This window comes from Canis lupus, chromosome 16 (genome assembly GCF_011100685.1).
Source record: "Canis lupus familiaris isolate Mischka breed German Shepherd chromosome 16, alternate assembly UU_Cfam_GSD_1.0, whole genome shotgun sequence".
Classification (NCBI taxonomy): Eukaryota; Metazoa; Chordata; class Mammalia; order Carnivora; family Canidae; genus Canis; species Canis lupus.
Genome location: NC_049237.1, coordinates 21,042,377 through 21,068,345, shown reverse-complemented (window position 1 = coordinate 21,068,345; position 25,969 = coordinate 21,042,377). Strand labels below are relative to the sequence as shown.

The 25,969-nt window shown below is 48.9% G+C and overlaps 1 protein-coding gene across 2 annotated transcripts in view; it reads left to right on the top strand.

Annotated features, from left to right (window-relative positions):
* PTPRN2 (protein tyrosine phosphatase receptor type N2) overlaps positions 1–25,969 on the top strand; it is a 727,688-nt gene that overhangs the window by 298,457 nt on the left and 403,262 nt on the right. For both annotated transcript variants that reach the window (XM_038559842.1, XM_038559843.1), the window contains exons 7-9: positions 13,904–14,107; positions 15,326–15,366; positions 18,850–19,208. In XM_038559842.1, coding sequence (XP_038415770.1) covers positions 13,904–14,107; positions 15,326–15,366; positions 18,850–19,208 — 604 coding nt within the window. The remainder of the gene's footprint in view (positions 1–13,903; positions 14,108–15,325; positions 15,367–18,849; positions 19,209–25,969) is intronic.

Here is a 25,969-nt window from a genome sequence, read left to right as displayed (position 1 = left end):
ATTGGGTCTCCTAAGAGGCAACTGTATTAAATATAGATTTGAACACAGTTTACTTTGTTTCTCTGGCTAATTGTACCTGGATTCTAAAGCTGTAAATAACCTTTCAGCTGCACAGTTTAGCTTTCTCTGCTGTGCAGAAGCATGTACCTCATAATTATTGAACTCTACATTGAAGCTAAGTATGTACTATATTGAATTAAATGAATTTTTTAAAAAAGTGTGTGCTGTCCTCTAGTGGGAGTAGCATAGAGAAGATCACGTGGCAAGGTGTCCAGTGTCGGAGGGTAAAGATTTCTCTTCTTACATATTTAGTGGAAAAGACCACCTTTCCTCTAAATTTGCAGTCCAGAGGCTTCCTGAAAGTAACTCTCTGCCTCAGTGCACTCCTGGGATTTAGCTGTTCAGGGAGCCGACCGCCTGGAGACCTCCGGTGCCACTGGCCAAACAGCCGTGGCCCTGTAGAACGTGCGTGCCGGTGGATTCAGTGCCTCTGGGCACAGCGTCTCCATGGGCCATTCTCTGCAGAAACCCTGTTTCTCTGGAAGCAACTGCCGGCATGTCAGAGGGGAGGGTTCCACAACCCCTCAGGGTGGTACGGCCTGGCCGGCTGGGTGTCCCAGAGCCCTGGGGCATGGCTACCTGGAAGTGGGTGGTGCTGAGGGCCAGGAGCACCTGTGTGACCCCGCAACGAGGCTGCTGTCTGCAGCACGGTCGAGTCCTACCGCAACACCAAGTTCAGGTTTTGCATTGAACCAGGGGAAGACCCCACATACCCATCACCAAGGAAGTGATGGAGAAATCCACCTAATTTGTGTGGCAAATACTCATTTGGTAAAAATTTTGGGTAGAAAAGAGGCTCTCTTCCTTCAGTCACTTGTTAGCGACACCTTATCCTCTTAAAAAGCTTTACGGCGGGGTAAGCCTGAAAGGAAAGGAGACAGCATGGGGCAGGGCTCCCAAGCATGGTTTAAGCTTCCCTCGTCTGGCCTTGGCCATGAGGGACAGAGCCCTGGTGGCCGCCCACATGCGAACTCCTCCATAGACTGTCGTCTGTGTTTCCGTGATGATCAGATTGCTGTGGAAATTGGTTTGTTAGAGATAATCTGTTGTGCTTTCCACCCGTTACAAAAGAACAAATGGTTACTGAGCAGAGTATGAATAATGGGTGTGTAGAAAGAAGACAAAAGTCGCATCCGTGTCTCATCTGAGGTGAGGGCCGTCACAATGGTATGTCCACCCCTCTAACCTCTGTGCACTTGTGGCCCAGGACTAGTCCTTCCTCCAGCCAGAGACTACCACTCAGGCAGGTCCTGGGAACTCTGCACATCCTTACATGATAAAAATGGACCATCTTAACCATTTTAAGTGTACAGTTGAGCAGCATTAAGGGTATTCAAGTAGTTGTACGACTGTCACCACCATCTCTCCCCAGAACATTACATCACCCCAAACTGGACTCCGTCCCCACTAAACAATGACTCCCTATCTCCCTCCCCCAGCCCCTGGCATCCACCCTCTACTTTCTGTTTCTATGGGTTTGATGACTCTAGGGACCTTGTAGAAGTGGAATTGCACAGTATTTATTCTTTTGTGACGGTTTCATCTCACTTAGTATAAAGTCCCCAGGGTTCTTCCATGTTGTAGCAGGTGTGAGAATTTCCTTCCCATCTAAGGCTGAGTGATAGTCCATTGTATGGATAACACCATATGTTGTCCGTCTACTGATGGACACTTGGACTGCTTCTACCTTTTGGCTATCGTGAATCCTGCTGCTATGACATATTTGAATTTCTAAATTAACTTTTGCATTATAAAATTTGCATATTTCAGAAAGATCCAAATAGTACAGAGTATACAGAGTGAAATCTGAAGTGTCCCTCCCCATAACCGGTCCTTCTATGACTGCTCCATGCTCAGATGTAAATGCCTGTCCTGTGTGTCTGTGTCTTTCAGATTTCCCACCAAAACCAATGATCCATACATGTACCCATACATCTGTGTTTCCACAAATGGAATCCTAGTGTTGAAAGATACTGGAACTTGCCCTTTGAGTTTTGGATAGTTTGGGTGTCCCTCTGTGTTAGTATTTCTCGACTTGCCTCCTTGCTGGAGGATGCAGTGTCCTTCATATCGCTGCTCCATTGTCCAGTTAATGACCTTGGAGCATGCTTGTTTCATTGTACATAGTAGTTAGCATTTTGCTGCATCTCTAAATGTGTTTCCATTACACTTTTTATGGAGGCACCACAGTTGCTGTATGTATGTACCGTAATACACTTAAATTGGTTCTGTATCTAAGCTGTTGACCCTTGAACCGTGTGGGGATTAGGGGTGCCAACCCCCTGTGTGGTTGAAAATCTGCACATAACTTTGGACTCCCAAGACCTTAACCACTAATAGCTTATTGTTTACCAGAAGTCTTACTCATCACATCAACAGTTGATTAACACATATTTTGTATGTTCTGTATATTACAGACTGTATTTTTGCAATAAAGTAAGCTAGAAAAAAAAAGGAAATGTTATTTAAGAAAATCATGAGGAAGAGAAAATGTATTTACAGTACTCTGTACTATAAAAAAATCCATGGATGGTGGACCTGCCCAGGCCTAAGCTATGTTGCTCAAGGGTCAACTGCATGTCTATTAAATATATATTGTTGTTGATCTTTGCTCTTCATATAATGCTGTATTAACATCCTCATGCATAAATCTTTTCAAACCATAGAACCTCGATTGTGGTTTTTACCAGGCTCACTGGTCACTGAGTTTTAATGAAGCCCTTTAAAGTCACTATTTTCCCTTTTTTAAAACAGACTATTTTTTTTTTAGAACGGTTTTAGGTTCACAGCAAAGTGAAGTGGAAGGTATAGAGATTTCCCATATAAATTCAGGCTTCACACATGCAGAGCCTCCCCCATAAACAACATCCTCTAATCTTCTACCAGTGTTAAATTGGTTACAACTGAGGAACCTGCATTGACACGTCACTATCACTGTAGTTAAGGGTTTCATTAGGGTTCACTCTTGGTGTTTTACACCCTTGGGCTTGCACAAATGTACACTGACATGTCCATCATGATAGGATCCTACAGAGTAGTGTCACTGCCCTAATAGTCCTCTGTGTCTCCTGGTTCATCCCTCCCCATCCCAGTCCTCCAACCACTGATCTTTTTACTGTCTCTGTCTCCATAGTTTTGCCTTTTCCAGAATGTCTTAGAGTTGGAATCACACAGTGTGTAGTCTCTTTAGATTGGCTTCTTTGACTTAGTAATATGCATTTAAAGTGTTTCCATGTCTTTTCATGACTTGACATCTCATTTCTTTTTAGCACTGAATAATATTCCATTGTCTGAGTGTACAAAAGTTTACTTTATCCACTCACCTACTGAAGGACATCTTGGTTGCTTCCAAATATTGGCAGTTACAAATAAAGCTGCTGTAATATAAACATCCAGGTGTGAGTGTTTGTGTGAACATAAGTTTTCAGCTTCTTTGGGCAAGGAATGTGGTTGCTGGATGTAGGAGTTTTATATTTTTGTGTTGTACAGTTAGGCTTGTAATACATTTTGAGTTAGTTTTTGTGAAGCATGAAGGCCTGTGTTTAGATTTAGTTTTTTTGCATGTATATGTTCAGCTGTTCCAGCAACATTTGTTGAAAAGACTATCTTTGCTCCATTGTATTGCCTTTGCTCCTTTGTTAAAAATTAGTTGACTAGTCTTATGTGGGTCTGTTTCTGAGCTCTCCAGATCCATACATCTGTTCATTTACCAGCGCCATACTGTCTGGATTACTGTAGCTTTAGAATAACTCTTGAAATTGAGTAATGTCAGTCTTCCATCCTTTTTCTTCTTCAATATGGGGTGGCTATTCTGGGTCTTTTGCTTCTCCATATAAACTTTGGAATCAGTTTGTCAATATCCACAAAATAATTTGCTGGTATTTTGGTTGGGATTGCATTGAATTATAGATCAGTTGGGAAGACCTGACATCTTGACAGTATTGGGTTTTCCTATCCATGAACATGGAATATCTCTCCATTTATTTAGTTCTTTGACTTCTTTTGTCAGAGTTGTGTAGTTTTCTTCATATGGTTTTTATAAACATTTTGGCTAAAGTCACTCTTCCAACTCAAGTCTCAATGATGACAACTAAATAATTATGCAAACCACCTGAGGGGATGATGATGCATCATCTACAATTTTCTAAACAGTTAACTGGAGCTAATGACAAATAATATGCAGTATGCCCACTGGTAGAAGCTCCCAATCTAATTCTTGCTCACTGATAATACTCAAAACACAACCACATAGGAAACAAAACTTCTAACCAATCTGTTGGAATTTTTTCTTTATCATCTTGATTCTACATCTTGTGGAGCCTGGACTAGGAAATAGGATAATTTAATTCAGAGTATTGCTCTACGAACTTTTGGTCTAGGTATTTTGTATGCTAGCTTCTTCCCAGCATGCCTTGTTGTTTCTCCTAATCAGGTGTCTTACTACATTATAGTTTGAATGGCCAAGGTAATGAGTTCTCCACCCCGCCCCCCAACCTGTACTAAAATGGATTCTGTTGTGCTGATATGGAACATTTACTGGGGTGGAAGTCTGAAGGCCTTTCTTTACTGGCTGTGCAGTTTTCTATGTGACTCTTAGCAAGTTTACTCATGAATTCACTCATTTGCTGAACACCTGCTGAGTGCTAGCCAGTCACATAGCCTTTCTTATTCTCTTCCTTCATTCAAGATAAGAGTGTTGTGATAAGTATATTTTTAAGCCTCTTCCCATTTGAACTTCCCATGATTTTGAAGTCCTGCATTTGCCAGTTGTATTGTTAACTTTTCTATTTGTGTTGATGGTGGGAGTCCCAACCTGAAAATTCATACAGAGCAAAGAGTATACCCTGCATCCCTCAATCTCAGGAGGGTACTGAACCAGGTCTTTTCATAGATTATAATATTGAAAAACCAGATTCAAGTGCTTCTATCACCCTGGAGAATATATGTCCACAATTTTGCAGTCATTTGCACTTTAAAGGAAGTACTGCTGCCTTTTTCATTTTCTAAAAAAAAAAAAAAAAAATCCATCCACATTTGAGTGAAGACCAGTGTTGCTCTAAACTTTTGGTTAAAAAAAAAAAAAAAAACAAAAAACAAAAAAAAACAGGACCAGATTGATCACTTAGTCACTGGAGTAAAGAGTCTGCTTCTCGGAGCCTGCTCCATGAGGAAGTGTCAATAAATTCTTCATCCTGGCTACATGCCTTTCCCTGGGGTTTATCTAGGACACAAGGAAGAAGGCACCTGTGTTACCAAAATACCTCTCGTTTCAGTGGAATTTAGTCTCACATTTGGTATAAAATGCCTGAAGCTTTTATTTTAGCTTATCACCATGTTGTGGGGTCAGCAAATAGTCTACTCTTTCCCAGGGTGGAGGAGAAGCAGAAGCAGGGCAAGGGAGTCTCTGGGTATCAGTCTGTGGCTTATGCAGCAGGAAAATGGCTCCTCTTATCTTGTCTTTTGATCCCACCCCACCTGCCCAGTATCTTTGAAGTGGGAGGCACCTGAATGGGGGTGCTCAGCTGTGCAGGGAGAGCAGCTGGTGTGACCAGGGATCCTAACTCCACATCGCCCCAATCCCATGCCTTCCTTCTTGCCTCAGACACCACTTTCCTTGACTTCTGCACCAGCAAAGATTCACTGTTCAGATTTGAAAGGAGCCTGGGGAGTCATACACTCTGCTCCCATATAACAACATATCTGGTAGATGAACCTACAGCCTTCCCTTAAGCACTTGTGACCTCATTGCTTCCCTGGGAGGTCATTCCATAAGGAACCTGATGTGTTTTCTAGAAAGTTCTTTATATAGAGTAGTATGGAGTTAAAATTTGCCTTTATAGATGGATAATGGGTAGGGCACCTAAAGATAACTTACTACAACCATTATTCCTGTTGCTTTCCACCAGGAAGGCCTCCTGAAACAACACAGAACAAGTGCACTCTCCTTGTTGCCTATCAACCCTCACATATAATGTCAGCTTCCTGACACATTTCCAACTGAAAACTCTGGGTTAGTGGAGACCACTGAATCTAGTGATTTTTACCTTCCAAAGGCATAGAATGGGTCTCAGGAAAGAGCTGAAGGGTCAGAGGCAACCTTCCCTTTCTCTCATGTGAGAATATCAGTGGCCCCCAAAGAGCGGAGCCAGGGTGTTGAGTCCCCAGGGCACTGTGGGGTAGTGACTGGTTTGGATGTGATCATAAGTTGAGTTCTTAGCTACAGATATGTATTAACTGTGCACACTGGTCCTCCACCTGATAGAGCTACTAGGAGGGAATTAACAACTCTTGCCATTCAGAGGGTGTTTCTATGACTGGGATCCAAATATTCTGCTGGTTAGCTTATTTGGCTAATGTAGAAAAAATTCAGTTAGTACTCTTGGCCATCTCTGTAAAGTTTTTTTTAATTATTTATTTATGATAGTCACAGAGAGAGAGAGAGAGAGAGAGACATAGGCAGAGGGAGAAGCAGGCTCCATGCACCAGGAGCCCGATGCGGGATTCGATCCCGGGTCTCCAGGATCGCGCCCTGGGCCAAAGGCAGGGGCTAAACCGCTGCGCCACCCAGGGATCCCATCTCTGTAAAGTTTTATATCCTAGTCTGGCATTTGCCATCCAGCACATGTCCAGGCCACCTTCCCTTGTCATAAGTCAGTTACCATTTTGAGTATGAAGGTTTTTATTAATAGGAATTTCAATGAAGCATCCTTTAAGAAGGCAGTCGGACTGCCACCACCAACTGAAGTGACACAGTTAATCCAAACCTAATTTGATTTTTTTTGTTCTTTGTCTTAGTATTACATGTTATAGAGAGACTGGGTGATGGTGATGATAGTGGTGGTGGTGATGATGGTGGTGGTGGTGGTGGTGGTGATGGTGATGGTGAAGTGATGATGGATGATGGTGGTGGCAATGATGGATGATGGTGGTGGTGATGATGATGATCATGATGACAGTGGTAATGATAATGGTGGTAGAGATGATTCTGATGATGATGATGGTGTGTGTTTAGACATGGCTACATTGTATACTTGCATATATGCATGGTGATAAAGGCATTTAAGAGCAAGAGCTGTTATACATGAACCACATCTTCCTTGTTAAAGCAATTTTGTAGTGAGATTATCCACACAACATTGCTTATTCGCTAAAGCTTATAACATTTTGTCTGAGGGACCCTATTAAGACATATAATTTCAGTAGGTCAGGCTTGTAGCAGTTGTGCTTGTGGGTTGATCTCTTACTCCAGGACTTACATATTTGATGTCCTGACATTTGTGTAATTGCTCTGCTAGAGCCCACTTGGAGCATTGAAAGCTACTTAAAATGTCATTATTAGCTGCCCGGGTCTCAGAATTATATGGTGCAGTTGATGGAACAAAAGAATGTTCCACTTTGATGCACGTGGTATTTGATTGTGCTCTGGGCCACGGTCCCTCTTCAATCCACCAGGGATAGCTGGACTTTTTAAAAAGGATTTTTGATTTCTGTTCATCTTCAAATGATTGACAGTGGATGCCTTTGAGATAACTCAGTGTGGTTTACAGAGGTGGCATGAGAGATGACTTCTGATATGCGTTAATTGTTCTCATCATAAGCTGGTCAGCCACTTTGAATGTTTTTAAAGTTGTTTTTCACTAATGAAACCTGAAAGGTTTCTTTTTTGGATGAGAGGAGACAATTTTGGGAGTTATATTTTATTATTCCATTTTGGAGACAGATACTTCATATTATAGCCATTCTAAGAGACCCATAACAAGTCTTCCCTGTTCTCTGATCTTTATCTTAAAGAATATGAGTTTTATCATGTGGGGATCTATTCCTGTTCTTCTCCAGATAATGAGAACAGACTGAAGGAAGCTGAAGAAAAAAAGATGTATGGTAACAATAAGAATTTCTCTGAGTTCTTAAATGTTGGAACAGATTATTAGAAGAGGGACACAATTTCACATTCACTGTATTAGTGAATTATTGGCTTCCCACCTCCCCCATCTTCCAGACCCTGCATTATTTTTCCATAGCTCCTGTCAGCACCAGATATTCTATGTATTTGTGTTTTCAGTTGCTTATTTTCTTTCTCTTCTGATCTGGATGAATGTTTCATGAAAGCTAGGGCTTTGTTAACTGCCTTATTCCTGCACTTGAAAAGTAGCTGTGCATACAAAATGTGCAAGGGAAGAAGGAAAGAGAGGATCTCCTGAACTCTTCTGTTTAAATTCAAGTACCTCTGGGGGGCATATATCACTGATTATCAGTAACCTTAGTGAGACCTGGAATGAGTCACCCATACCACGAGCAACAGAGAGAGGCTGCCTGAAGAGCAACCTGGGTGGGTCAGTGAGGGCAAAAGGGAGGGGCTGTTTGGACACCTGGGGACATGACCAGACCTTGGACTCCTACACAGAAGATGCACAGAGAGTTAGGGGTACAAACCTTGCCACACACAGGCAGGGATGTGAGAGTCTAGCCTGCTTCACAGCTTCATCCAAGGCCAATGTGCTGCAACCCAGGATCTGAATCATCACTGTGATCATTCTTCTGGCCCCTTTACCTGGTAGTTCCAGCCCAATAATCCCATCAGGGTGTGGTCTTACATCTGGAGACAGTAGGGCTCTGAGAGGAAATGTTCTGCCCAGGTAGACAGTAAACTTTGACTCAGGGGCTTAATTTAGTCTGCAATGTTGCCACAGGGAGGTATGTGATGTCCTCTGCCCACTGCCATTAGGTGCAGAGTGGGGGTATGCAGGGATTCCACCTTGAGGAGCCCTGTTAGGATAGATGGGGGTGGTCTGACAGAGACTGGGCATGAATCCTTGGTTAAACAAGGTGCTTGGGAATGGAATGTTTTTATCCAGTGATTTTTCTGGTTGAGTTTGCATTCACCAGAAACATATTTTTGATTCAACACTTGTTAAAAGTTTCTCATAAATGTGTGGCACCTTGGTGAATATCTGGGGGCATTGTGGTGTGTTCTTCAGCACACTGCCCCCCTCAAAGGAGGGGGGCACACAGGGAGCATCACCCCACTGTGACAAGCCTTGGCCACCTGCTGCATGGTCTCTAATTTTAGGTGTTGCCTTTTCTCACCTTCTATGCCATCACTGCAGCAATGCAGGCCACTTGAAAGTGGATGTGTTGATACTGCTAGAGATATAATAAACAGCAAAGACCTGTGCTTGCTTTTTAGTCTAGGTTATTGTCTCATGTTTTTTATTGACTTTCTATTTGAAATACATTCTTGGCATTTTTAATGGAATAGTTTTGCTCAGGGTAATTCAGACCCCAAAATTATACTGTAAGACTTTTTTTAAAGACATGATTTGGGTTTATCTTTTTTTTAAAAAAATCAGCAAATTAATTGGGTTACCTTCATTAGAAATTATAAATAATAAGAGGTGCTTAGGTGACTCAGTCAGCTAAGCATCTGCCTTCAGCTCAGGTCATTACCTCAGGGTCCTGGGATCAAGCCCCATGTCAGGCTCCCTGCTCAGCAGGGGGTCTTCTCTCATTTCCTCTGCCACTCCCCCTGCTTGTGTGCTCGTTCTCTCTCTCTCTCTCTCTCTTTGTCTCTCTCTCAAACAAATAAATAAAATTTAAAAAATTATAAATAAGAATTTTTAAAACTTTATTTTAGCAAAAGCCAAGTTTTATATTTTTATATTTTACAAGTTTTGTAAATGACTTTGTCAGATCTAAGTTTGTCAATTTAAAATTTGATTTCTTTTAAAAAAAAGATTTCATTTATTTATTTATGAGAGACAAAGAGAGAGGCAGAGACATAGGCAGAGGGTGAAGCAAGTTCCATGCAGGGAGCCTGATGCAGGACTCTATCCCTGGACCCCGGTATCACGCCCTGAACAGTGGCAGATGCTCAACCACTGTGCCACCCAGGCACCCCTAATTATTGATTTCTGAGAGTAAAATTTAAACGTAGATTTAAAGTTTGGAGGTTGTTTGGTTGAATTTCAGGAAAGACATTTGCCTACAGATAGGGTAATAAGTGACAGTTTGAATAACATGTCAATTCAAATACTTGTCTGTTTTAGGAGGAAAGTAAAATGACTTCTTGAGTTGTGCTGTCCTTTGATGTTCTTACATGGTATCTATGGTTGGTCTATCCCATATATTAAGTTTGCTTAATACTCTCCAGTAGACAAGTCTCTCTGGCTTCTAAAACATTTTGATATGTATGTGTGAATCCTATTGTAGCTCTGCAGCAAACTGCCTTTAATTCATTATCCTTTCTCATAGTGATTCTTACTCAAGGTTCTGAACACAATAAGTACCCAGTACCAGTTAGTGAAGTGAAAAGGTGAACGGATGGGTGAATGGGGGAGTGGATGGGTGGATGAGTGGATAGATAAATGGGTGGATGGGTGGATGGGTGGCTGGATGGGTGGGTGGGTGAATGGATGGTTAAATAGACGGACAGGTGTATGGATGGGTGAGTGGATGGGTAGTTGGATGCATGGATGCATGGATGGATAGATGAGTGGGTGGATGGGTGGATGAGTGAATGGATGAGTAGTTGAGTGGATGGGTAGATGGATGGGTGGGTGGATGGATGGGTGGGTGGATGAATGGATGGGTGATGGATGATGGATAGATGGGTGAGTGGGCAGATGGATGGCTGAATGGATGGCTGGATGGATGGCTGGGTGAATGGATGGGTGGATGGGTGGGTAGATGGATGGATGCATGGATGGGTATATGGGTGGGTAGATGGAGCCTGGGGTCTGATTTTAATAACTGAGGTCAACAGTTTTTTAAATGAGGGTTAATACTTAGGAGAGAACCATCTCAGAAAGCATAATCCTAAATTGAATCTTGAAGAAACTGGGAGGCAGTAGTCACCTGGCACAACTAAGCATTCTGATGGACAGGGGGTGTGTTCTCTGCTTTTTGTGTGTGGATTATGCTGAACTGTAGCTAGCACTCACCATGGACATCCAGGCTGTGTATGTGCAGTGGACTGTAAGGGATGAAAACCAGTGGAGGGCTAGGTTATTCCTGACCATCGCCTCATCATCATAATAATAGTTCTGGCTGTTAAGCACTTATGGTATGCCTACCACTGGATAAGTGATTTCTATGCCTGCCTCACTTGTCCCCATCATACATAAGGGGCCTGAGCTCCAGGGAGATCTAGGGGCTAGTCCAGGACCACACAGTGGGAGAACTAGGGGAGAGAGGAATCCAATGGCAGTGCCATCAGCTCTTGGCTTCCTGAAGAATGTTTGGGGTGCAGTGTAGTGCTCTTTCTCCTAAGTGGCCGCAGTGCACGCCCCACCAGAAAGAAATCCACATTTCTTCATGTGAATCCAGCTCACCAGCTCAATGGATGTGATGAGACCAAGGAGAATTTTGAATGTGCCCTGAGAAACCAATGTCTCAGCCACAGCTGTAGCCAATAACAGTCCTGACAGAAATCCTGCCACAGAACACCCCACTCCCTCACCACACGCACCCCTGCCCGTTCCTGCAACGCGGGGACACAGGGATATGGAGAACGTGGTGCGTGGTACAGGTGGGCACAGCAGCTGGTGCAGGAAGGAGGCAAGAGGCCTTGCCCACTGAGGCAGACAGGAGGACAGTGCAGGCCGCATCTGCTCCCTGTGTGGATGACATTGGTCATGAGCCCTACTGCTGCGGGCAGGGGCTTCTATTCCACTTTCTCAAGCCAGGTAATTCCAGAAGCTATGGAGGGCAATGTATGTACCCTGGGATGCGCAGATGCCAAGAGCGTTGATGTGTGTACGTGTGATGGACACGTGACACATCCCGGTCACCTCTGAGGGTCCCCGCCCCCGCCCCCTGCTGGCCCCACCCAGTCTGGAAGTCCCCTCCTTCCAAGAGGATCATGTGTGCTCTTCGGTGATGAAATCCCTTCTGGGCTCATCCCTGTTTTTGCATGCATCAGCTGCTCATCGTTGCTGACGCAGATGGATGGCGGGCCATTCATCCTCTCTCCTGTTGGTGGACTCAGGGGCTTTGAGAGGGTTTTCTGTTTGCTTAGCTGTTGTGAAAGAGTCTGCTTGACACGGTCTCCTGGGCATCAGTGGTGGACAATGGATCTTGAACCCATTTCTAGGTGTACGGAGGGCCACGCTCACTAAGTAACTGCGGACAGGACATCCTGGGGGCTGTAAAGCTTCCCCCTCCCGCCACCTGGGGCAAATGAGGCCTCGGCTCCACGTCTTCTCCACAGTTTGTTCTCAGTCTCTTAAAATCGAGTCATATCAGCAGGCATGAAATATGGTTTTAATTAGCCTCTCAGGGATTGCTCATAGTCCTGTGCACTCGCCATGCACTCCCGGGCCACTTGTGTTTTCTTTGCTTATTTTTGGGGTGTTTCCCTCTTTATTATTGATTGTCGTTATGGGAGTCTTTAAATATACATTCTGGACAAGAGTCTTATGCCAGAGATTTTTGTTTCATCACCTTTTAAGAACGTATTTCCTTTTTTTCCGTTGAAATGCCTTTGAATTAGGGAACCTCGTTGGAAGTAGTCTGTGTAGAGTCACCGCTGCACACCGCATGGGAAGTGCAGACCAGCCTTACAGTAGGTGGTTAGGTCCTCCTCCTGGGCCATGAAGTTTACACCAACACGTCCTATAAAGCCCACCTTCAAGAGATTGCCCCTCCTTGTGGGGTCAGCTGCCCTCAGGGGCATTGAGGGAGGGCAGGCTACGGTCCCCGCACCTGCCATCACCATGCAGCTTTTCTGCACCTGCTCCAGGCCTGTTTACAGCGGGCATCACCCTCCTGGTCAGCCCAGCCCCTGTCATGTGGACACGTCTTCCCCTCACCCTTATGCTTGAAGGGCATTTTCACTGGATACCCACTTCTGAATGAAATGTTTTTTTTTTTTTCCTTTAACACTTCAGATACGTCATTTGTGTGTGTATGGTCAACTACGTGGGCAAGATGATGTCAAAGACGCCATCCCCACAGGACGTGTACTGTCTCGGGCTCTCTTTTGCTTTAAGTCAGCCATGGCCTGCACCCTGCCCCTGCCCTGCCCTGCCCTGCGCCCTCCCTCCCGCCCTCCCAGTGCCCTTCCCGCACCCTCCCTGCACCCTCCTCGCCCACCTCCCTGGCGTCCTGGACCCTGGCTGCCACTGGGGGTCTCCTCCACCTGCTGTTCTGACAGTCATCCTGTGCTTCTCCTTCCCCCTCTTCTTTCTGAACTGCATTCAAGCCGCAGCTTCTGAAGTTCATGGTCTTCACCAGTTTCGGGAGTTGCCAGGGTTGGTTGTTCCCCTTCAGTTCTCTGGCCACATTCTCTGTCCCATTTCCTTCTTGCTCCATTTGTCTGTCATGCCTGATATGGTTCTGCAGGCTGCTGATGTTCTGCTCCGTCTTCCTCAATTCTTTTATTCTTTTAATAAAGATTTTATTTATTTATTTGAGAATGAGAGAGAGAGAGAGAGAACAAGCAGGGTGAGGGGCAGAGGGAGAAGCAGGCTTCCCGCTGAGCAGGGACTGGATCCCAGGGCCCCAGGTCATGACCGGAGCCAAGGGCAGACACTTCACTGCGGAGCCCCCCAAGTACTCCCTTTCCACCTGTTCTTAGATAATCAGTCTCTTTTCTACATTCACTAACCATCGCCCTCTGAGGCCCGTCTGTGGCTGGGCCCCTCCAGCAAGTGTTTAAATTGCACATCTGTGCTCATCATGCATAGAACCTCCGCCACTTGCCGGTCGAGCCCTGTGTCCCTGCTGACCTGGCTAGTGCCCCCAACACCCCTGTTTGCATCACTCATTTATCTCCTTGCCTCCTGGTTCCAGTGCTGACTGTTCCTTGCTGGTGTCATCTGTGCTCACCTTTCTGTGTCCCCAGAAGCACTGATCCAGAGTCTCCTGAAGGACCTGGGAAAGCCGCCAGTGCATGCAGAGGGTGTGAGCCCCCCGGACCTTGGCAACATGGCCCACATGATTGCTACCGCCATGCAAGGTGTGGGTACTGACCTAAAGCTTCATGGTGCTGAGAAAGGAGTCCCAGGAAAGCCAGAAGAAGCCATGCAGGGTGGAGACAGTCCACCAGGTGAGCCTCTCAGCCTGGGTTATGGTGGTCGGTGGGGTTGGGGGGTGTGCCATGACGCTGTATTGTGCAGGGCCTGGCTCACCAGGCCGTGAAGCATTCCCTCTGCCGCCAGGACATGGATCTGTAGCAACGGGGTTTACCTGTTTGAACGTCCTCCTCCAAAAGCTGTCATAACAGGTGCAGCCTGTGAAGCAGTTATGTTGGAAGACAAATCACTTTTGGTGCTGAGGCTCAGAGTCAGGGACACACGGGAGTGATAGAAAGTGTTTCTGTTTGGATTGTGCGAGTGGATAGAGTCGAATATTTGAATAATACGTGAAAAGGCTTCATTCAAATGTGTGCTTGAGGCTCAGCCTCTGAGGCTGCTCCAGGGACAGAGCAGAGCAGAGACTGCCCCTCCACCCCAGTCCCCCATGCCCGCAAGCGCTTGTACAGCTATGGGATCCCTGGAGCTGAGGGCAGAGCAGGGCTGAGCACGGCCTTGTCTCTGCCTCACTGCTTCTTGGAGTCACAGGAACCAAATGAAAGCATCTGTTCAATGCCTGGCACGCAGTAGGTGCACAAACATGTGTGCCAAAGCACAAGTGGAATGGCACATGGCTGTGTCCTCCATCCCTCCCCCTGGGGACAGGCTGGCCTGGGGCTGGAGGCGGGGCATGGAAGAGGAGCCAGAGCTCCAGCAGGACCTGGTAGTGCTAGTCACTCAACAAACACGGAGGCGGGTGCCTCTGTGCTGGTAGGGGGATCTCACCGGTGCCTGGGCTCTAGGGCTTCACCTACACAAGTTCCGCACCGACGGCACCGCTGATGGAATATTTAGAGAAACAACCATCATGGCAAAGTAATGGGCTCTGAAGATGTCCTAACCTGCGGGGTCTGGTGTAGATGCCTTGGTCTGCTCTTCTGGAAGTCGTGGTGGCTGCGGGCGCCGTGGGGACCAGCGGAGACCCACCGCTGAGGGTGGCGCACAGCTGTATGCTGCTGGGGACGCAGCTCACAGTGAATCCACGTGTTGTAGCTGGTGAGGCCCTCGCCATCCATGACATTGATGGAGTGCTGGTTGTGCTGTCAACAGGAAAGTGCTCCTTCCTGGTGGCAACCTGGCTGGCATTGCTCTGCCCACCCTTCTGTCCCGGACCGTTGGGTCCTGCGGTGTGCTGCTCCACCGACGGTGGTGTTCTCCACATGGGTTCTGATACATGCTTGTGTCTTTCACAGGTGACCGAGTGCCCGACGGGGAAGATGCACGTTACAAAGAGGTATGCTGGCACGTGTCTGCATGTTGGGCTCACCCTAGACCTAGAGCTGTCCTGGTGACCTTTCTGTTCACACTTTGGGGACATGTGCATGATTCAAACGTGTGTTAGTTGGTTGGGTTTTTTTCAGAAAACCTTGGAAAAACTCGGACATTTCTAAATTAGGGAAAAAGCATAAAAAGAGCATAAAAAGCTGTGTGCATTTCGATCTACTCATGTCTACTTTCAGGTTGTATAGTAATATTTACCTGTTGTAGAAATATGGAAAATAGGGTTAATACAAATGAAAAAAATAATATTCCTTAGAATTTTCCTCCTTGGGGACATGGGCTGAGACCATTGCATCCCCACTTACATCTTTGAGATCATCCCATGAGCCCTGACACCCGAAGTTCATTTAGGTCAGACCTTCACAGGCCCTAGGTCATGTAGACCCACGGTGTCTCATGTGGTAGCCACCAGCCCCATGTGTCTATTTAAATTTAAATTCATTAAAATTAAGTAAATAAAAATGCAGTTCCTTAGATGCGCTGGCTGCACTCAGGTGTTCTTCATAACGTGTGGGTGGGATGGTCCAGATAGGGGATGTCTCCTACTGGTCAGGAAGGCCATACAGAACTGTGCTCCATCATGGGGGACACCCTCACAGGGCTCTATGGGCGCTTCCCGCTTGGGAACCTTCGCTCCTTGGTAAGGATGCGGAGTAATGACAGTGGTGTGATGTGGTTCCACGAACCCCTCTCTCGTAGTGTGGGAAACATGTCCTGGTGAGCACTTCTCTTTCCAGGTCATCTTAGGGGTTTTTGGTTTAGTGCCTTGAATACATAGCAAATAAGAGCTCTGTGGTCCTCTTTAGCATCTCCCGGAAGTGGGGTGCTGTGTCTCGGTGAGGAGGGGACATGGCAGTTAGGGGGAGACGTGGGCCACGCTGGCCGAGCAGCAGGAGCCAGGGCTGCGGCCGACACTGATTCCACGAACATCCTGGGGTTCTGAGGCCCCTACCTTCACATCCTGAACGGGTTAGATTTTGATTCATTTTTCTGTTACTTGGGGTACATTTTTAAGCAATTTTTTGGAAAGGGCATCTGAGCATCGTATTTTCTGAGCTCTTGTTTGTTCATTAACATCTGTTGTTTCCTCATCTCATGGAGCACAGTTTGCGTGAAAACACCACTGTCTTTCCTTCCAGAGCCTGAGGACGGGGCTCTGTCCCTCCCTGCTAACTGGCACCATTCAGGATCCAAACTGGAGCAAATGTTTTTATCAAAATACTATTTTCTTTAAATATTTCAAGACACAAAAGGAAGAATGAGGTCCCATTTCCAGTGAGCAGGGAATAATTTATTTCCCTTTCTAGTGCTTCCTTGTTTCCTAAAAACCTGTGATTGGTGAGGGTCCGGGGATCATCCTCTCGTCTCTCCGTGTAGCCTCACTTCAGAGGTGTGGTCTCACAATGGGAAGGAGGCACCTGCCGAACAAGCATGACGCCTCACTCTCGCTAGCCTCCGGAAGTCTCTGTCCTGTGCAGTAGCGGCCCTATGACTGCCTGCTTCCCGGGACGCAGTGCCGGAGGCTCGGCTCATGGGCGCTGTGCCCAGGTAGCACCCCGGTGAGAACTCTGCTCACCATCGGATCCGCCAGCCTCAGCCTCGGTGATGTGGGGCGGACGAGGAGGCCCTGTAAGCCCCGAGGTTGCGGACTAGACATGAGTCCAGGATGAGCCTGTGGCTGAGGTGGGGAGGGAACGTGCACTGAGCACAGAGCCTGGCGCACCGTCTGCTCCCAGCATGCGGGACAACGGTCCCCTTGTGCAGGAAGTGGAGGTGAGGCAGGGAGCTGCTCTGGGGAGGGACTCAGGTTCCCCAGGGGCCGTAAGGATGCACGTGTCGCCGTGACCGTGCCCTTGGGGGACAGGCAAGCCAGCTCCTAGCACAGGGCATTGGGAGGACTTGAGGGCCGACGGCTGGGGTGTCTGTGCAGCCATGGCACCGGGGGGATGTGATCCTGTGTCTCCGGGTGAGGACGGCAGCTCCAGATCCTCAGGGCCTTGGTACTTAGCTTTTGGGTGGTGTGTTCTGTGTGTTTGTTTACGGATTTTATTTATTTATTAAAGAGAGAGAGGGAGGCGGAGAGAGAAGGAGGGGGAGAGGGGAAAGAGAGAGAGAGGGAGACAGGGACAGACGGGGGAGAGGGAGAGAGAGAGGGGGAGGGAGAGAAAGGGAGGGGGAGGGAGGGGGGATAGATAGGGAGAGAGGGAGAGGGAGAGAGAGGGAGGGACAGAGGGGGAGAAGGAGGGAAAGAGAGAGGGTGGAGGGAGAGAGAAGGGGGAGGTATAGATAGGGAGGGGGAGAGAGAAGGAGAGGGAGAGGGAGGGAGAGAAGAGATGAGAGAGAGAGAGAGAGAGAGAGGATTGAGCGAGGGAAAGAGAGAGAGGGACAGACAGGGAGGGAGAAAGGGGGAGAGAGGGAAAGAGAGAGGGAGAGGGGACAAGAGGGGGAGAGAGAGAAAGGAAGAGAAGACAGAGAGGGAGGGAGGGGGAGAGAGAGGGAGATAGGGAGAGAGGGAGGGACAGAGGAGGAGAGGGAAGGAGGGGGAGGGAGAGAGGGGGAGGTAGATAGGGAGGGGGAGAGAGAAGGAGAGGGAGAGGGAGGGAGAGAGAGAGGATTGAGTGAGGGGGAAAGAGAGAGGGACAGACAGGGAGAGAGGGAGGGAGAAAGGGGGAGAGAGGGAGAGAGAGAGGGAAAGAGAGGGAGAGAGGGGGGAGAGAGGGAGAGACAGAAAGGGGGGGGAGAGAGAGTGTGTACAAGCAGGGGAAGGGGCAGAAGGGAAGGTAATCACTCGCAGAAGCCCCACAGAGCTGAGCGGAGTCCAATGTGTGGCTGGATCCCAGGACCCTGAGGTCATGACCTGAGCCAAAAGCAAGAGCCAGGCGCCCAAGCCCCTGGGCTCTGTAGCCCCCCGGGTGCCCCCACGTGGGCTGGCTTTGAAAACATAGATGCCAAACACCTGCACTGATTTTATACAATGAGATTCTTTATGAAAGTGTATGTGTATGTGTGCAAGACAGAGACCGAGATGGAACAGAGAGACAGATACAGAGACTGAGACAGAGATATAGAGATGGGACAGAGAGACAGATGGAGAGACAGAGATGGAGAGACAGAGACAGAGATAGAGACACAGAGATGGAGATGGATACAGATGGAGAGACAGAGGAGCAGAGACAGAGATGGAGGGACAGAGACAGAGAGATAGGGACAGAGACAGACACAGACAGACAGAGATGCAGAGACCCACTGGCAGATGCACTGCAGAGTAATGCAGACATGCGAGGCCCTTGTCCTCCCCTCAGCTGAACATGTCCCATCCAGATGTGATTCTGAATGTGGCCATGAGGGTGCCACCCCGCCCCTGCCACCCCGCTGCCCCCCTCCCAGGCTACCCACCAACTCCTGAATGTCACCTCACTGAGCCTCCTTTCTGCAGGTCCATCGTTTGAGCCTTGAACTCGGAGACCAGCTGCTGGATCCTGGATCCCAACTCTTTCTGGCCACCCCCCTCCTCTCAGAGACAAAGAAGTCAGAGACCCCACAGACAGTCCCGACATGGGAGGAGGAGGGCGCAGGGGTGGAGGACGTGAGGAGTCAGACCTACTCCAAGGAGCGGCTGGAGAGCCCACATCCTGCAGAGTCCAGATGGGGCAGCTCCAGCGAGTTCCAGCCCTGGATTCTGGGGCCCCCACAGGATGATGCCCCCCTCGATGCCCAGGGACGGCCTGGTGAAGGCCTACGGCTGGAGGTCAGGCCCTCCCAGGAGGAGCTAGGCTACATCGTGACTGGGAATGAGTAAGTGGAGACTCTGGTTCTTTCCTGGCACCCATGACGGCAGGGGGGCGGGGGGCTCTTCATCTGGAGACACGGGATGCATTCCGGGTGTCATAGGGGCAGGGGCAGCCGGGATCCAGCCCGTCCATCACTAGAGTGTGACCTATGAGCCCAGCTTGAGGGGATTCTCCACAAAACAAAGCCACTCCCAGCCTTGTACCCGCAGCCTGGACTGTGGAGCCCGTGGACGCGGCTGCCCCTGGCGGTGGCTGGGCCTGGGATTGATGCCCGCATGCTGCCTCCATGCCTCTTGGAACCCCAGCCAGTTTTATCTGTGTCACATGAGAGCTGCCCAGGCGCTGGGACTCACTCTTGGGAGGATCTGCTCGTGGTAATGGGGTTCTCCTCCTCCTCTTGGTTCTGAGCTGCTTGTTTTGAGGGCCCGTCCCCACCCTGTATACCCAGCAGGTGGCGCATGCTCAGCCCCGTTTTTCAGGTCCTCTCCCTAATGACTCTGGCTTCTGACACTCGGTAAAGACAAAACTGTGTTTTCTTCAAGTAACAGAAAACACTGTTTCAAAATGAAAACATATCTGGCTGTACACATGCGAACGTGTGCGTGTGTGTGCATGTGCATGCATGTGTGTGTGCATGTGCATGTGCAGGTATGTGTGTGATGTGTGTGCATGCTCGTGTGTGAGTACACATGTGTTGGGTGCTGTGCATGAGTGCACTGTGTGCTGTGCATGTGTGTGCTGTGCTTGCACACACGTGTGCATGTGTATGTGTGCACGGTTGTGCACATGTGCATGTGCAGGCATGTGTGTGATGTGTGCACATGTGTGGTGGGTGCCGTTTGTGTGTGCAGGTGTGTGTGCATGCACACATGTGTGTGCAGGTGTGCAAGTGTGTGCATGTGCACAGACATAGCTATGTAAGATCCTGCAGTTGCGTGACAGTGTCTGTGGTCCAGCCATGTCCTCCTCAGCAGCTTTGAGTTGCCCATGTCAGTGACTATGCAGAGCGTAGGACTCCCACTCACAGTCCCTCGTTTCTCATGTTGGTTCTGCACACCCTTGTTCTGTGCTCACACCTCCTTGACCAGTCCCTCCACTGATGTGCAGCACTGGTCACAGTGCAGATGGTAGGTTTCATCATTAGCCAGAACTGAGTTCTGCTCCTGGGCGGGAAGTATCTTATTTTCAGCTCAATCCACAGACCACATATCAAAGCCAGCATAAAACTCAAGACTTCTGAGCTCTGGGTGTGTTTTTACTTGTGTGTTGACAGAAGTCCTCAGAGCTGACACCTCAAGCTTGCACCAAATACCGACTCCGTTTTCCCGAGTACACACCCCCTAGTCTCTGAGCTCTCTGCCTGGGTGGGAAGTCCCGTGCACCCATCTCCGTGGTCACACCCCCATCCCAGGGTGGGAAATCTCAGGGGTGGGTGCGTGTACCTTCCAGGGAAGCATGATGGGAGCTCGGGCATGTCCTGTGGGGGGCACAGCAGAACACCCCTCGGCTCCTCATGAATCCAACTATCCTAACAACAGTTACTTATTCTAAACTGTCAAAAGCCCTTTGTGGACTTTTTCCTCCTTTGGGAACTACTGTACGTGTGTGTGCACAGCCTCCCTGGGAGTCTTCTTGCCCCAGGACACCGGTCCCCATGTTCCAGACTCCCAAGGGCTCATCCGCTGTGCAGGGAGGTTGCTTGCAGGGAGACGCAGCTGCCGCTCCAACATCTGGGGCCCGGGGTCTCTGCGGCCTCATGAGGGCGGCAGACGCCCCACATCAGGGCCAGGAGAGGGGGTCTCATAGTCTGTCAGACTCTTCCAAGTGGCAACCGTATGTTGCCATGGACAACAGCAGATGGTGCCCTTAGAGCAGTCCAAGCCCTGGACCTCAAGGCGACTCTCAGAGGGATAATGACCGAGTTGTGGGAGGTGCCAGCGCTTCTCAAGTGGAGCGACCACCGCATCTGCCTTTCCTCTTGCTCCCTGGCTTCCTGGAGGGAATGAGGCCACCGGTAGGGCAGGTTTGTCTTTGCATTCAGAGTTTATTTTCCTGTCGCGTCCTCCTGGGCCAGAACCTGGGGACTTGGATGCTTACCTGCTACAAGCCTGGGTCAGAGAGAAATCATTATCGCGGCTCATTTCCCTTTACTTTTGCACCCTCAATTGGATGGAAGATATATGGTGCTGATAACATGGCCTCACATCAATAATTCTGTTTGCTCCCTCCCTTCAGTGGAGACAGATTGAGGTTTCCGCTCTGTTATCATATCAGTCGGTGATGTGGGATTCTCTGGGACAAGATTTCCCAGATCTCAGCTTCAGCTTAATGAATCAGCTGTTAATTGACAAGAATTTGATGCCGTTCTTTAAAAAAAAGGACCTCCATACACCTGGTGGTCCTCGTACCTGTGATCTGCATGCTGACCCTGTCCTCCCCGTGGGGGCTCAGACCGGGCAGCAGCTTCCCTTGGACCGGGCAGTGGCTTGGCTCTGCGCTGCTGTCTCTTCCGCCTTCTGACAGAGCGTCGCTTCTCCTGCTGTGCACGATCCTGCCCTCTACCCCCCGGGGGACCCTTCAGACTGGCTGCAGGTCCAAACGGCCGCCCCATCCTCCAAGGCTGATTTTATAGGTGCTCTGAATTCAGAAGAGATGGCACACGGAAGGCGAACTTGAAGCCAAGGGACCCATTTGGGTCCTGGCAAAGGAGAAACCACTTTTTATGCCTGATGAGATGCTCAGGAGCGTGTGGCTCTCCTGGTATTGGGGGTGGATTCGTGTGGATGGACATTTGCGTGCAGAAGACTGGCTTTGGGGAAGCGAGTGCCTGTGGGGTTGGGGGTGGGGACTAGGCGGCTGCCAGGCTGATGTGGGAGACAGTGACTACTGTCCTCAGGGTGGCAGCAGCTCGTGTGGGGACCACGAGAAGCCCTGCACGGATGCACCAGAGGGCCTGCTGCGTGGTCCAGCTTTGGTCCGCAGTTGCCCTTCAGCCCCAGTGGTGGGGATGGCCCGGCTGCTGGTGTGGCAGGGGGGAGTTGGGGGGAGGTGCAGGGCAGTGGCCCCTGGGCAGCTCCCTCACCTATCAGGTGGCGCCCCGAGGGCCTCTGGGAAGAGTGGTTGACACAGAGAGCCTCCTGGCTTCAAGCAGGTCGTGGCCGAGGGTGGCAGCCTGGTGGCAGGGAACAGAGAATGCAGCTGGCCTGGAGATAAAGGAGCTTCAGTCTGGGGAGAAGGTTGCAGGCTGAGTGCCAAGTCCGGCGAGGGTGGTGAAGAGGGTGGCCCTCATGGAGGGGCCCCAGGCACCTGCCAGTTATGAGGAGACCCATTGGTTCCACATGTTCCCTGGGGTTTTCTTTCCACCACATACCCTGATGGAAGCACAGATATCGTGACGAAGTCCTCTGACAGGCTGGCTGCAGGTGCCTAGGCAGCCATCCTGGAGCCACCCACCGTGTCCCTAGGGCCTGGCTTGTCTCCAAGCACGTCATCCAATGGCTCCCCTGGCCTTTCAGGTTCATATTTTTCATGAGGCAGCAGATGGCCATATGTCTCACTCTTTCCGATGCAGGACTTCCAACAGCGCAGGAAGACAACAACCCAGGCCCATCCTTGTCCCATCTGACCCCATTTGCTCCCACCCCTCATGCCACTTTCAAACAAACCCCACTTTCTTGGAAGCATCTCGGGAAATAGCTCTGAAATATAAGGAGCCTCCTTTAACCTACCACAATGCCTCAGTAGCGTCAGGTGCAGAGCCCGTGTTTAGCTCCGGTGTCACATCCACATCACAGCTTTGTTCATTGGTTGGCATTTGACACCGGATCCAGATACGTTTCACCCCCTGCCTCAGCTGTCTGCTCTCTGGTGCCCCTGACTCACAGGCCTGCTTTCGCCCCATTGTCGAGGTTCAGATGACGTGTTGGATTTCGATGTCTGTTATGGGCTGGGATCCTAGAACTGGAGGGAATTTCAAACCAGTCTGACCTCTGACCATGGTGGGAAGCACAGTGAGAAATGCCATGAAAATGCAAATACGATGGGTGTTAAAGACAAGTCCAGGGCCTCTTGGACCAAATGGGTTCCTGATTTGGCTTAGCCATGTCTCGCCAGTCAGGAGATGCCTGAAGAGGTGACACCACACCAGGAAGGGGCTCTTTAATGGTCCCAGACTGTGGACCCCCCTTTCCCACATCTGACACTCTCTGTTATGGCAAAAGGTGAAATGGGGGGGTGGGAGGCTGCACAGAGGAAAAGGAACGACTGGAACTGCCCAGCCCACTCTGACCAAGCCTGGGACCTGGACACTGTCCACTCTGGAGTTGTCCTCTGTGGGTTCTGCAGCTCTGCTTGGGGGCTTAAGATGCAAGAGGGCCTCAAAGGGTTCTGGTGATGCTGGGACTCCATGGGCCATGCTCATATCTGATGGGTCAGCAAGGGGGTCACCACCAATACTTGCCTCTACATCTGTGTCTACACCTACATCTCCAGGGTATATCTGCACTACACCACATCCACATCCACATCCACATCTACATCCACATCCACATCATATATCTGTGTCTGTACTGAACTGTATCTCTGTCAGCATCTGCATGTCTATACCTATATCGGGTATAGACGTGTGTCTACACCGGGTCCGCATGGTCTACCTGGGTCTACATCTGTGTCCATCTACATCACGGATCTCAATCAGCATCTGCATTTCTGTATCTATACTTAGGCCCTCATCCAAACACATGTGTCTCCTAATCACGTGTGTTGGTATCAGTACCCACATCCACATGTGCACCTCCCTCTGTGTCTACACCTGTATCACCCCTGATCTACCCTTAACCTTCACATCTGTGTTATCTTTTTCAGCTGTGTCCGCTCCACCTCTGCCCATATGTCTGCCTCCTCCTCGTGGCAGGCAGTCATGTCTGCCATCTATAGCCGCACGGCCTGGTTTGGTATCGGATTTCTATAATTGCTGGGGAAGTTTTGCTTTTCCTATTCAGGAAAAGCATCCATAGTAGGAATCCCCGGGACCTTCAGAGCTCAACCACAGCAATTGATTTTTGAAAAGTGTCATCTGCTTTATAAGTTGACCTCCAATTAAATCTGTCTGAGTTAAGCAGTTTAAATATCACTCCTATATGGGAGAGAGGAAAAAGGAGAAACATGAAAAGAGATTCGCTAGGCTGTCAAAATTGAAGTAAACTGCAGATGACGAATGAAGACAGAAGGAAAAGGAAGAATTAGAGAAGGTAGTGTCCTCACGTAGCTCAGTTGTGGAATATTGGCTTCCCTGGGACTTTAATGACTTAAAAAAAATAAAGAAGAACGTCTTTCGGAAGAGCTGGCCGTGGGTTATTGAATTCCAGCACAACCTCCCGGATTCTAGTTACGTAAAGGTCCTGTTCAAGCTTTTGATGGACTTGTCTGGTTGTTACTGCAAGCTCTGTAGGGGCGGGGGGCAGGTGGGGGAAGGAAATCATGTCAGGAGGAGCGTGGACACCTGAGGAGCTGAACTACAGCCGTGGGAAGGTGGACGCCGTCAGTGCGGGGGAGGCTGGTGAGGCTGCGGGGCCCCAGCAGGGGTTTGGGTCCTGGCCCCCCGCAGATGCAGGACACCGCTGGAGGTCACGCCAGCAAGTGGTGGGGTTGGGGTCCCCTGTCCCAGATGCTTCTGCTGCCGAGTGGAGAAGGGATTATGAGAGGAGGGTGCAGAGGAACGGAGGGACAGCAGGCGTGCTTGGGCCACTCCCCCAGCTCTGTCCCCCCCTCCTCACGCTCTCTGCACCATGAGGCTGATCTGCAAAATGTCACCTGTGCTTACGAACTGGCCCAGATGGCTCACTATGGCTTTCCAGACAGTTTTACCAATGGGGCTTCAGGCGAGGTCCAGCAGGCTGCACTGCCCTTCCCCCCCCCCCCCCAATACCTGCCCTGATGAGTTTTTACCATGAATGGATGTTGCATTTTGCCATGTGCAATTCCTGCATCTACTGGGAGGATCATGGCTTGTCATCCCTCATCCTACTGGTGTGCTGGGTCACCTTGTCCAATTTGCGGATGTTGAACCATCCTTGCATCCTTGGAATAAACCCCACTTCATCACGGTGTGTGACCTTCTTCCTGTGTTGTTGAACTCATTTTGCCAATATTTTATTTGTAGATGTTGCATCTGCGTTGCATCGGGGATCTTGTCCCGAGCTTTCTTTCCTTGTGGTGTCCTCATCTGACTTTGGTATCAGGATGATGGTAGCCTCATAAGATGAGCTTAGAAGTGCTCCTTCCTCTTCTGTTTTTTGGAAGACTTTGAGAAGGCTTGGTGCTGATTCTTCTTTGGACATTTGGTGGAACTCGCCTGTGGAGGGGGCCATCTGGTCCTGGGCTTTCCTCTGTTGGGAGATGTTGGTGTACTGGTTCAGTCTCTTGTTGGCATCTTCAGATTTTCTCTTTCTTTGTGGTTCAAGCTCGGTTGGTTGGGTGTTTCCAGGAATTTATTCTTTCTTCTTGGTGGGAGGTCTGTTCACATATAATCGTTCCTAGTCGTTTTCTTACAACCTGTTGTATTTATGTCTCTTCTTTCATTTCTGATTTTGTGAGAGTTCTTTTTTCCCTTGGTTTGTCTATTTTATTTATCTTAAAAAAAACAGCTCTAAGTTGCATTTATCTTTTAGATTGTCTTTTCAGTCTCTATTTCATCTGTTTCTGTTCTGATCTTCATTATTTCCTTCCTTCTGCTGACTTTGGCCTTCATTTATGCTTCTTTTTCTA